Source organism: Opisthocomus hoazin, chromosome 38 (assembly GCF_030867145.1).
Source record: "Opisthocomus hoazin isolate bOpiHoa1 chromosome 38, bOpiHoa1.hap1, whole genome shotgun sequence".
NCBI lineage: Eukaryota > Metazoa > Chordata > Aves > Opisthocomiformes > Opisthocomidae > Opisthocomus > Opisthocomus hoazin.
This window is the reverse complement of record NC_134451.1, coordinates 1,762,916-1,775,573: the sequence shown is the minus strand read 5'-3', so window position 1 is coordinate 1,775,573 and position 12,658 is coordinate 1,762,916. Positions and strand designations below refer to the sequence as shown.

Here is a 12,658-nt window from a genome sequence, read left to right as displayed (position 1 = left end):
GAGTCGGGGAAACAAAAGTCCGTGTGTCAGTCAGATGTCCTGGGTGAAACAACCTTAATGATTTAATACCTTAAAAAACAGATCTTCAACAAACCCTCCCAACCCCAGACCTACAAGATCAGCAAAATCTTAGAAACCAGCCGCAGGGACAAGTCCTGATCTTGTCAGTAGCCAGAAATGGTGGGGGGTTGGGGGGGAGGGAAGAAAAATATAGGATGGGGGAGACGTGGGGTACAAGAGGTCCGAGGCGTGCAGCTCAGACTTGGTCAGCCACCAGGACCACGGGGGCTACCAGGTGCTGCCCAGCAGCCACCGCCTTGACCAGGTTGCTCTTCTGCCGCCGCTTGGCCAGCTTGGACTCAGAGGGGAGGTAGAGGTGCATGGCCCATGAGGTAGCACTGATGGTGATGGGCTGTGCTTCCTCCTCCACCTCCTCTTCCTCGTCCTTGTCGCGCTGTGTCAGCTGGTGGTTGACAGCAACGGCCTCTGCGGCGAAGGAGGTGAGCTCTTTGGCACTGCTCTTCCTGCGGGGAGAAAGCGGCTCAGGGTGGGATGCGGGGGGCTGCAGGGAGGTTGGGGGGCAAATATCGGGGTGTCCCCTCGCGCGCATGCCACGCCAGATGGGTCAGGCACCAAAAACACGGCTCCAGCCCGAATCACGTGCTGCAACCGCTGCCCAGACGGCGAGAGCCGCAGCCGAGCAGAGCCGAGAGCGGCTCACTGGGGAGAGGAGCCAGGATTTGGGGGGCTGGAATGTGTCCCCCACCCCCACCCCAGGGCCACCCACGCTCACCTCTACAAGATGATGGGGGTCAGCAGGCTGTTATCCAGGGCATACTGCAACGAAACACAGCCGCGTCAGAGCCGAGCACCCCGCAATGGGGTGTCCCCCCACCCCGGCTTTCGGGAGTGGGGGAGGGGGTAGGGGGGGCAGCAGCACTCACCCCCTGCACCCAGGGGTGCTCCAGGACCTGGGCCGCGGTGAGCCGCTTGTTGGCATCTCTCACCAGCAGACAGGAAATGAGATCTTTGGCCGCAGGGGAGATGTGCGCCCAGTCCTTTTCGGGAAACTCGTACTTCCCTTTCCGGATGCTCTTGAAGATCATTTTCTAGGTGGGGGGGGGGGAATAAAAAAGGGGCTGAGCTGGGAGGGGTGCTGCCAAGCCAGTGGCGGGTTTCGGCACTGCCGGGGTCCGCCACGCACCTGGCAGGTGTTGCACATCTCGCCCATGTCCCAGCCGCAGTCGGAGCCGCAGCGTTCCATGAAGGGGGTGTACCCGCTCAGCATGTTGTACAGGAGGACGCCCAGGCTCCACAGGTCGCAGCGCTTGTCGTAGCTGGGCACCTCCTTGTGGCTGTAAAAAGTTTCCACCACCTCCGGGGCCATGAACTCGGCGGTGCCGCACTGCGGGGAGAGGCGGGGGTGAGCCCCAAAGGACAGGGGAGCGATGGGGCAGAGCTCAGAGACGGGGGGGGGGGGGGGTCTGCCAGAACTAAGGGGCTACCCCCTCCAAAATGAGGGTGCAGACATGGTCGCTTCCCGGGTTTGGTCCTGGCAGGGCAGATCATCCCGGCCAGGTTTCCCATCGCCACGCGGGGGATGTCACAGCCCTGCCACCCCCAAAAAAAATAAAACCCTGAAGGGGTACAACACCCCCCCCAGACCCCCCCCGGCACTGCCGCCACCGGGCCGGCTCAGCGGGGCAGCGTCCGTCCCATCGCCCGGGACACGGCGGCGGGGACGGAGCCGGCTCTGCCTGTTCCCCTGCCTGACGCGGGCAGGGCCGCCGCAGCGGGCACCGGATCCGGTGCCGGAGGAGCTACCGCTGGCGCGAGGCGAGAGCCAGCGGTCCCGTTCCCCCATGGTTCCCCCACGGCTCCCGGGGCTCTGGGGCTTTCCAGCGCACGTGACCCGACCCGCAGCCCGCACCGCCTCGTGACCAGGGGAGAGCAGAGCTGCAGCCAGCAGATAATCACCCCGTAACATAACGAGAGGCCTCCAAACGAGAGGCCTCGCCGGCCTCGGCAGCTGATGCCACCGCAAGAAGAAGAAAAACACCCACACAAGCCCAACCCGCAGTACCCTGCATGGGCTTCCACCCGGCAGGGACCGCAGCACCCACCCCCCTCTGCCCCCGCTGCTGAGAACGGGAAACTCAGGACACCTCAGAAATTCAGGTTCTCCCCCAGGCGGAGGGGAAACGCAGAGGAACGAGGAGGGTGGGGAGGGTGTTTTGGCCCCCACCTCGGCTGTTGGGCACCCTGCGTTGGCCCCCCCCAGCATGTGAGCACCCCGGAAACACCGTGAGCACCCCGAAAACAGTGGGGCACAGGGCAACACCCTGCACGGGGGGGCCCTGCTGCTGGTGATAAGGGGAGCAGGGCTTTCTGCAGGGGGGGGCAGGCTTGGTATGTGCCCCCCCCCAAATGTGAGACAGCTCCTTGCAACACAGGGGCACCCAGAAGCTTTCAGGGTGCCCACCCTGCAGGGGCTGCACCGCACGCAAGCAGCCCCGGCTCCCTCTCACCCGCAACCTGAGTGGGGCGGGGGGGGATCACTGTGGCCCCCCCAGCCCCTCGCCTGACCCACTTCTCCCCGAAAGCGCAGCCTCCGCGCAGCCGCCTCCGCCGGGGCCGGCTGTTGCTAAGGCTCACGGCAGCCCGGGCTCTGCGCCAGCCCCCCCTGCGCTGCCCGGCCCCCCCGCGTTACAGAACCGCATCTCGCCCGCCGCTGCTGAGGGGGGTCCCGCAGCGACGGGAGCCCAAAGCCTGAGGGGGCCCCTCCAGGGACATTCCACCCCCCCCCCCCCCCATCGACATTATACCCCCCCTGCCCCATGGTCTGCACGCTCACTGGCGAGAACAGCTTCGGGGTGGAAATGGGGAAGGAATCGTCCGTGAATTTGATGCTGCTTGCCAGGTCGAAGTCGCAGATCTTCACGGGGGAGACCTGTGGAGGGGGGAGAGGCGGCCAGTGACACCCCCCAGCAGCCCCCGGGTACTCTCAGCCCCGCGTTCGAGCCCCAGCTGCCGCAGCAGCATCCCCCGCGGGGAACCAGGGCCCCCCCAGCCCCGGCACCACCCCCTGCTCCCCGCTCACCTGGTCCAGGCGCTCGCACAGAATATTTTCTGGTTTTAAATCCCTGTGAGCAATTCCTGGGAGGGGGGAGAAGAGGCAATGAGTGGAAAAGCCTGCCCCCCCCCCAAGATTTCCACAGCAGAAGGTCTGGGGGCGGCACAGGGACCCCTCCCTCCCCACCCCAAATCACCGCCCGCGTCACGGCGAAGGGCACAAATTGCTGCTGGCCCCAAGTCCCGGCCAAACCGGAGGAGCAGGCTGCGCACCACGACAACACGACACAGCCGGGCCTGACCCTGCGCGCCCGCGGCCGGCACCGGCCCCTGCTCCCCGGGCAGGAGGGGGGGGCAGCACCCCCCGGCTGGGGGGGGGGCATGGCTGCACCCCGGGGTGGCTCGGCTCACCTCTGATGTGCAAAAAGTGCAGGGCGCTGGCGATGTCCCGTACCACCATGCTGGCCTCCAGCTCGTTGAAGCGGCATCTCTCCAGGATGTGGGTCATGATGGAGCCTGCGGCCGGGCGAGAGCAGAGTGGGGGCTCGTGGGTGTTGGGGGGGGCTCCCGCCGCCCCCGCTCCCCCTGCCCCGGCACCGCACTCACCTCCCCTCATCTTCTCAACCACCAGGTAAAAACTGTCCTCCTCCTCGAAGAACTCGATCAGCTGCAGGATGTTCCTGCGGGGACAGTGGCATCAGCCTGGCATCCGCCCAAAAAGATTGCAGGGTCCCCCCCTCCCCGCAGCCCCCCACCCCGCATGGCTCCTTGGGGGAGGGCCAACGGAGGAGAAAATCGGGTTTCCAGCGACTGAAACCACGCGGCTGGGGCCCCCGGCCACATTCCAGCGGGGAGAGGGGCTTCCAGCGCCGGGCCCCGCTCCCTAATGGCTCGCAGACCCTCCTGGCTCGCTCGCCCCGCTCCAGAAACAGCCCCGCTCAGCAGCTCTCCGCGGCGGGACGGCGAACGCCGCGGCGGCAGCTCGGCTCGCCCCACGGCACCGCTCCAACTTGGCCGCCGCGGCCCCTTCGTCATGGCAAGCGGCTCCACGTCGCCTCGGGATGCTCCCGGCGAGGCCACGCAGAGGGAGAGCCGTGCAGGAGGGCGGCCTGCCTGCCGCCCATGGGTGTCTCGAGCGTCAGCCCGGTCTCAGCCCGCGCCCTGTGCCCACCGTGGGGGATGGGGACGGCGGCTGCCCTGCGGTACCTGTGTCCCTGGCACAGATTCAGCATCACCACCTCCCGTAAGACCCTGTTGAAGACTTGGCCCTGGCGCTTGTCGATGATCTGCAAGACAAAGCGGGCGAGACTCAGGGAGAGGCACCGCTGCCGGAGAGGGACCGGGGCCGGCAACCACTGCGCTCCAACTCAGCCGGCGCTGGGGACCCCCGGGGCCGGGCAGAGGCAGGCGGGGGGTGCCCGAAGGGGTTAAGGCAGCAGAACAGGCTGTTCCCGGTGGCGGGGCCAAGCCGCTCCCTCCCGGGGCCCGCGGCCAAGGCGAGCTCCGCGGCCGAGCCCCGGCGCAGCCGCCCCGGCAGCGGAGCACGGCCCTTCGCCCTGCCAGGCGCTGGCACAGCGGGTGCCTGGTGGACGTGCCATGGGGTGAGCAGGGGGTCTCCACCCGCAGGGGAGAGCTGGGTGGTCCCACTGACCCCCAGCCCTTCGGGGCACACTGAACACCCAACCGCCATGCAGCCCTCCCCCTGCCTCAGTTTCCCTGCTTGGGCACCCAAAAGCACCCGGGGGCAACAGGGGAAGCCAAGTGCCCCTTGCGTTTGGACACAGGGCCTGTCCCAGCCCCCCAACGCCGTGACTGGGAGCCTGTGGGGTGCAGGGACGCGCCACCACCATCCCCGACCCCAAAAGCAGCTGGCTCACCCCGACCCCTCTAGTGTTTGCGGGGGCAGAAAGCCCTCCCTGGGGCGAGCGGGGGCTGGCCACCCTGCCACACCACATGCCCCTGCTTGCCCCAAGTCCCTAGACGTGGCGCAAGCGTTAATTTAATCTCGCGTCTGCCCTAATTTACAGGGGTAGGAGCGTGGCTAAGGGGGTTGACCAAGGTCCTGCAGCTGGGCGGTGGCAGAGGACAGCGTGCCACCTGTGTGGCCTGGCCCTGCCCCGCTCCTGCCCCTCTCCATCCCCCCTACTCCGTGAAACCGTCGTCCTGTGCCAGCTCTGCACAGCCAGGAGAGCCAGGAGCCCAGGATGTGGAGGGCAGAAGGAGAAACTGAAGGCAGGGGGTGGGCAGGAGCCGGCTCTGCAGCCCCAAGCCCCGCGGAGCTTTACCTTCACTGCGTACTCCTTGTTGGTGATGAGGTTAACGCAGGTCTGGACTCTGCCTTGGGCCCCTTCTCCCAGCACCTCGTCGCACAGCCAGTAAACATCTGGCAGGAGAGAGGGCGCCTGAGCTGCCGGCCCCACCGCGGCACGGGACACCACGGCTGTCCCTGAGCCTGGGGACACCAGGAGGGCCCCAGCCCTGCCGCAGCCCGGGGGGGACCCCTGGGGTCCCTGGGCAGCCCCGCTCACCTTCGAACCTGCCGGAGAAGCTGTTGTTCTTGCTCCTTTTCTTGGTGCTGGGGGTGTCGATGGGCTGACTCAAAGGCACATCTGCGCCGGAGCAAAGCCACCGGTGTGAGTCACCCCCGGCCACCCTGTGCTCCCCCCAGCATCGCCACCCCCGGGGCAGCCCCCCAACGCCTTCAGGGCAACGCAGAGGGCCGACATCCCGGGGTCCAGGGTGAGGGCACCCCCCTGGGTGGACACCCGCAGCTCACCAGGACGGGATGGGCACTCAGAGACGGGCTCCAGGTCATTGGACTTGTCGAGCTCCAGGTCACTGGACTTGTCGAGCTCCAGGTCAAACGCCACCTCGAAGGGATTTTGTTCCTGCAGGGGCCAAGAACAGGAGTGAGACGGCAGCCGCCGGACCAGCCGCCGCCGCCCGCCCGGTCCGGGCACGCAGCCGGGCACGCCACTGGCCTGGGCACACACCCTGCTCGTGCAGGGCACCGGCTCACGGCACTGCTGCCAGAGGGATGCGGCAGAGCCGGAGGAAGAGGAGGAGGAGGAGGAGGAAGGGTTTGACCACGTCTCCTGCTGGGGATGTTGCCGCAGGGTCATGCCTCCGCGCCAGCAGCCCCAGGCCGGCACGCAGGCGATGATGAGAGGGACTGGGGCTGCGCGTACCAACCCAGCTCCGAATCTCCACCCTGACCTGAACTACAGCGAGGGGGGGAGGAAGAAGAGCCACAGGGCAGGACGGGCTCCGGAGCCACCGCACCACGTCCTCCCGCCTCCCCGCAAGGTCACGGGGGGCCAGAGCCCACTCAGCGCCGCTCCGGTGAGCGCCGTGCCCGTGGCTGCGTGACGCCCGTGACCTGGCAGGATCGGGCCCCGCTCCCAACCTTCCCTGCACCCCGCATGGGTGATGGGTGTGGGAACCACTGCCTCCCCCACCCCAAACCCAGCGCCTCCACCCCCAGCACCCCAAAGGGGACATGGGGACCTTCAGCCCCCCCCGAGCCACCCCACCGCGGGACGGGGCAGTGCCGGGGGCACCCGGCCGCGAGGCGAAAGGGCCCCGTCCTCCACAGGGTTACGAAATCTGTTTGGGTGGAGGCAGCAGCTCCCGGCGGCATTCCCCAACCCACCCCGGTGCCCCGGTGCCCGGGCCAGCTGCCAGCCCCAGCGCGGCGCGGGAGCAGCCAGCCCCGGCCACCGCCACCAGAAACAGCCCGAGAGCGCTTGTTTGCTGCCAGGGCGGCTCTCGGGGGGCCGGGGGGTCCCCATCGCAGTGCGGGGATGCCAGGAGCATCCCCCCCAACCAAGCACCACTCCTGATGCCTGAAAACGCTCCTGCGCAGCGTTTGGCCAGATTCCTCCCCCCCGCCCCCCCTAAAAAAAGACAGTATCAGGGTTTGCGGAGTGCGGTGTCACCCTCCAGCCCCCCCCAAGGCCCCCATGTCACGGCGGGGACGAGCGGCTCGGGCCCAAGGCCCTGCACCGTGGGCAGGATGAGGCCTCCCGGGGGGGCCCCAAGGGGGTACAGGGGGAGAGGGGGCCCTGCCCGCTGCCGCAGCACCGGCGCACAAAAGGTTTGGGGGATGGGACACACAGGGCAGACGCTGCGCGGTGGCTGCGGCAGCGCATCCGAGGTGTCCCCCGTGTCCCCCCCGTCCTGGTCCCCAACCACCCGGGGTGGGGGGGATGGAGGGGGGGCCCAAACCCCAGCCAGAAGTCCTCAAAGCAGGATTAGGTGTCAGCTAAAATAAGCCGGGCAGGTTTCGGGTGAGATCCCAGCATCCCTCGCAGCCCCTGGAGACAAAGTAAACAAAGCTCCCACGAAGACGCCCGGCTGACGAGAGCCAGCGTTTGGGGGACCCAGACCCCCCCCCTCGCACCCCCCTAGCGTGACAGCGCCCGGGAGGGACAGGGGTCCTGGTGCCCCGGCTGCAGCCCCCTTACCAGGATCTGGCCCTCGCACAACAGGTCCTGGGCTGGGCCCGGCAGCCCCCCAGCCCCTGCTCACAGACGTGCGGTGAATGGGTGCAGCTGGGGGGAGGCACATGCAGCCCACCCGCTGACCCACCCCACGGGGGACACCCGTGGGAGCTGCAGCGGGGTGAGCAAAGCCTTGCTGAGGGGGGGAGGGGTGTGGGGGGTGTCTGACCCCCCCTCGGGGAGCACACCCTGAGCCCCCGGGGCAGGGGGACAGGTGGGTCTTGCGGCCCGGGTTGGGTGGCAGCACCCTGGGCGCTCCCCTCCCTTCTCGGGGGTGGGGGGAAGGGGGGAGGTCGCTGATGTGTGTCCGTGCCCCCCCCTACCCCGGGCAGAGGATGCGGCGCAGAGCGCTGCAGAACGCAGGATCCGGCCGCAGCAGACCTGCACCCCAACCCCACACCCTTCCGTCCGCCCCCCAGAGAACCCTCCCCCCACTCCGGAGCATCACGGGGGCGGGGAGCACCCCCTTACCTTGACGGAGCGGTGGAAACCGGGGTTCTCAGATTCCTTCTGCACCATCTTGCTGCGGGGAGGGTGCAGGGAGAAACACGGGAGGGATGCGGGGCAGGAAAAAGCCCAACCAACCAACCAACAAAAGAAGGAAAAAAAACCGGGAAAGGGGGGAGGGATGTGGAGGAGCGGGCAGAGACATCGGGGGGGTGCCAGGGGTGGGACGAGACCTGCGGAGAGAGGAGCCCGGGGGGCCGGGTGTCAGGAGGCCCGCACGGAGCCCCCCCGGTCCCAAAACCCCCCCGGCGCTCACCGGTCCCGCAGAGCCGCCGCTGCCAGGGGTACCGCAGCCCACCCCACTCCACATCGCTCCGCACCGCCGGGAGGGGACGCTCCCCTGCCCCCCCCCCGGGAGCTTTATGGCAGAGGCTCCGCCCCCCCGCCCCGCCCCTGCCATGTGACACCGCCCCCCCGGGAGGACACACCCCCACCCCACCCCCCGCGCTGCACCCAGGGGCGGGGACCCCCCCAGCCCCCCCGGCTGCACCGGGCGGGGTGCGGAGAGCCCCAGGGACACCCCCCAGTGTCCCCCCCCCACCCCAGCCCACGCGTGTCACGAGCGGGGCGGTGCTCAGCCTCGAGGCCTGCGCGCGGCAGGGGGTCACAGCACAGCCCCCCCCCCGGCCCCACCCCGGCTGGGTGGCACCGTGGGAGCCCGTCACGGCGCGGGTGTCCCCTCTCCCCTCCCCCCACCCCACGTCTTGCGTGACGCCGACCCGGGCTGAGAACGCACGCGCCGAGCGGCGGCGCCTCGGCCAATGGCTGCGCATGATGTCACCGCCCGCGCTGCCTATTGGCTGCTCGCCCCCTCCCCTCCTGAGCCACCATCGCCCCGCCCCCCCGAGCCCCGCCCACGCCGGGCACCGCGTCACGCTCCGCCCCCCTCCCCGCAGTCCGGGTGTGCCCCCACCCCCCAAAGTGCCGGTGGGGCCCCAGTGGGTGGGTCGCGACCCCCCCAGGCCCCCAAATTCCGCCCTCTCGCAGCCGGGGCAATCAGCGCCCTGCTCCACATTAGCGCTAACGAGGGCGCCCCAATTAGCGACACTCCTCCTAATGCACCCCAGGATGCCATTGGCCTTCTTGGCAGCCAGGGCACGCTGCTGGCTCATGGTCACCCTGTCGTCCACCAGGACACCCAGGTCCCTCTCCACACAGCTGCTCTCCAGCAGGGCCGCCCCAGCCTGTACTGGTGCCTGGGGTTGTTCCTCCCCAGGGGCAGGACCCTGCATTTGCCCTTGCTGAACCTCATCAGGTTCCTCTCTGCCCAACTCTCCAGCCTCTCCAGGTCTCGCTGAATGGCAGCACAGCCTGCTGGTGTATCCACCACTCCTCCCAGTTTGGTGGCATCAGCAAACTTGCTGAGGGTACACTCTAACTCTTCATCCAGGTCACTGATGAAGGAGTTAAACAAGGCTGGGCCCAGTACTGACCCCTGGGGCACACCACTAGTTACGGACCTCCAACCAGACTCAGCGCCGCTGATGACAACTCCCTGAGCTCTGCCATTCAGCCAGTTCTCAATCCACCTCACCGACCACTCGTCCAGCCCACACTGCCTGAGCTTCCCTAGGAGGATGTGATGGGAGACCGTGTCGAAAGCCTTGCTGAAGATGAGACAGACAACACCCACGGCTCTCCCCTCATCTACCCAGCCAGTCACGCCATCGCAGAAAGCTCCCTGCACGCTCCTGGCCTGTCTGCACACTCACTGCACGCTTAATGCACACTTACTGCGTGCTCCTTGCATGGTCACTGCTCAAGCTCCACGCTCACGACTTGCTCCCTGTGCACGCCTGGCCTCTCTGCACGCTGCCTGCACGCTGCCTGCACACTCAGCTGAACCACGGAACCACGGAATGTTTGGGGGTTGCCAGGGCGCTCTGTGAGTCACGGAATCACGGAATGTTCGGGGTTGGAAGGGACCTCTGTGGGTCACGGGGTCACGGAATGTTCGGGGTTGGAAGGGACCTCTGGGGTCACGGAATCACAGAATGTTTGGGGTTGGAAGGGACCTCTGGGGTCAAGGGGTCACGGAATGTTCAGGGTTGGAAGGGACCTCTGGGGTCACGGAATCACAGAATGTTCGGGGTTGGAAGGGACCTCTGTGGGTCACCCAGCCCAACCCCCTGCCCAAGCAGGGTCACCCAGAGCAGGCTGCACAGCACCGCGGCCAGGGGGGTCTTGAATATCTCCAGAGAAGGAGATGCCACATCCTCCCTGGGCAGCCTGGGCCAGGGCTCCGTCACCCTCAGAGGGAAGAAGTTCTTCCTCGCGTTCAGCTGGAGCTTCCTCTGCTTCAGTTTGTGCCCGTTGCCCCTTGTCCTGTCGCTGGGCACCACTGGAAAGAGTCTGGGCCCGTCCTCCTGACCCCCACCCTGCAGATCTTTAGAGGCATTTCTAAGGTCCCCTCTCAGCCTTCTCTTCTCCAGGCTGAACAAGTCCAGCTCCCTCAGGCTCTCCTCATAGGAGAGATGCTCCAGTCCCCTCATGATCCTCCTAACCCTCCTCTGGACTCTCTCCAGTAGCTCCTCGTCTTTCTTGAACGGGAGAGCCCAGAACTGGACAGAGTACTCCAGATGAGGCCTCACTAGGGCAGTGTAGAGGGGAAGGAGAAACTCCCTCGACCAGCTGGTGACACTCCTCCTAATGCACCCCAGGATGCCATTGGCCTTCTTGGCAGCCAGGGCACGCTGCTGGCTCATGGTCAACCTGTCGTCCACCAGGAAACCCAGGTCCCTCTCCGCAAAGCTGCTCTTCAGCAGGGCCGCCCCAGCCTGTACTGGTGCCTGGGGTTGTTCCTCCCCAGGGGCAGGACCCTGCATTTGCCCTTGTTGAACCTCATCAGGTTCCTCTCTGCCCAACTCTCCAGCCTCTCCAGGTCTCGCTGAATGGCAGCACAGCCTGCTGGTGTATCCACCACTCCTCCCAGTTTGGTGGCATCAGCAAACTTGCTGAGGGTACACTCTAACTCTTCATCCACGTCACTGATGAAGGAGTAAAACAAGGCTGGGCCCAGTACTGACCCTGGGGCACACCACTAGTTACGGACCTCCAACTAGACTCAGCACCACTGATGACAACTCCCTGAGCTCTGCCATTCAGCCAGTTCTCAATCCACCTCACCGACCACTCGTCCAGCCCACACTGCCTGAGCTTCCCTAGGAGGATGTGATGGGAGACCGTGTCGAAAGCCTTGCTGAAGATGAGACAGACAACACCCACGGCTCTCCCCTCATCTACCCAGCCAGTCACGCCATCGCAGAAAGCTCCCTGCAAGCTCCTGGCCTGTCTGCACACTCACTGCACGCTTAATGCACACTTACCGCGTGCTCCTTGCATGGTCACTGCTCACGCTCCACGCTCACGACTTGCTCCCTGTGCACGCCTGGCCTCTCTGCACGCTGCCTGCACGCTGCCTGCACACTCAACTGAACCACGGAACCACGGAATGTTTGGGGGTTGCCAGGGCGCTCTGTGAGTCACGGAATCACGGAATGTTCGGGGTTGGAAGGGACCTCTGGGGTCAAGGGGTCACGGAATGTTCGGGGTTGGAAGGGACCTCTGGGGTCACCCAGTCCAACCCCCTGCCCAAGCAGGGTCACCCAGAGCAGGCTGCACAGCACCGCGGCCAGGGGTGTCTTGAATATTTAAAACTAAAATGAGATGTAGAAAGGCAACGTTAAAAGCCAGGGTGTTCTGGAAAAACAACAAAAAGAGACTAGAATAGAATGGAAGAGGAAGATATGAACGTTGACAAGTGAAAAACCAACAGAGATTAGGGAACAAAACAAAAAATATACTGAAATACAAGGACCGCGACCTAAAAGAGAGATTTCGAAAGAAAAGCTATAATACTAACGACTTAAGGAATGACACAAAACTCTTAAAGACAGCGATTTAAATATCTTACACTTTAAATGAACCTTGAAATAGGGAGGAAGATTCAGGAAACCAAGGAAAAAACTAAAAACTGAGGGCAGAACACGAAAAAAGACATAGCAAGGCTATGCAAAAATCTAAAGATCTACAGCAAAACTAGCAATACCTACAAATACAGGCAATGATTTCAAAAACTTAGCCTTCAGTAAGATCTTAATAGGGAGGAGGATGAAGGAACTCAAGGCAAATACTAAACAAAAGAGTGGCAGCAGACTGAAACAGCTGTGGAAAGACAATGCAAAAAGCCAGCATAAAGACGCAAACCAAGACAGAATGACTACAATAGATAGGAAGACCAAGAAATGAATAACTATAAGTGAAAAAAAACACAGATTAAAGAAACAAAGGAAAAAAAATACAACAATACAGGTAAGTACTAAGGAATGACACAAAATTCGTGAAGAAAACCAGATTTGAAAGCCTCAGACTTCACACAAACATTAAAATAAAGAAGAAGATGAAGGAAGTAACGGGCAAAACTTGTAACCCTTGGCTTCAAAGTAATTCCGGTGCAGAAATACAATGTAGAAAGCAAACCACTCTGGAAACCCTTCGACTTAGAAAGAAAAGTGAACTAGGGAGGAAGATTAACAACGTCAAGGCAAAACCTAAAAACCTGAGCGCAGCACAGTAAC

The 12,658-nt window shown here is 64.5% G+C and overlaps 1 protein-coding gene across 1 annotated transcript; it reads right to left on the bottom strand.

Annotated features, from left to right (window-relative positions):
• Positions 1–261: 261 nt before the first annotated feature.
• On the bottom strand, positions 262–8,119 carry LOC142365372 (MAP kinase-interacting serine/threonine-protein kinase 2-like). The gene is made up of 13 exons (XM_075446109.1): positions 8,046–8,119; positions 5,849–5,960; positions 5,601–5,681; positions 5,358–5,455; positions 4,279–4,358; positions 3,679–3,752; positions 3,484–3,588; positions 3,101–3,156; positions 2,855–2,950; positions 1,205–1,405; positions 945–1,109; positions 794–837; positions 262–524 (listed from the first exon to the last, which is right to left on the bottom strand). Exons 1-12 carry the CDS (start codon positions 8,091–8,093, stop codon positions 796–798), a joined length of 1,158 nt encoding a protein of 385 aa, XP_075302224.1. The 5' UTR covers positions 8,094–8,119; the 3' UTR covers positions 262–524; positions 794–795.
• Between the last annotated feature and the right edge of the window lie 4,539 nt (positions 8,120–12,658).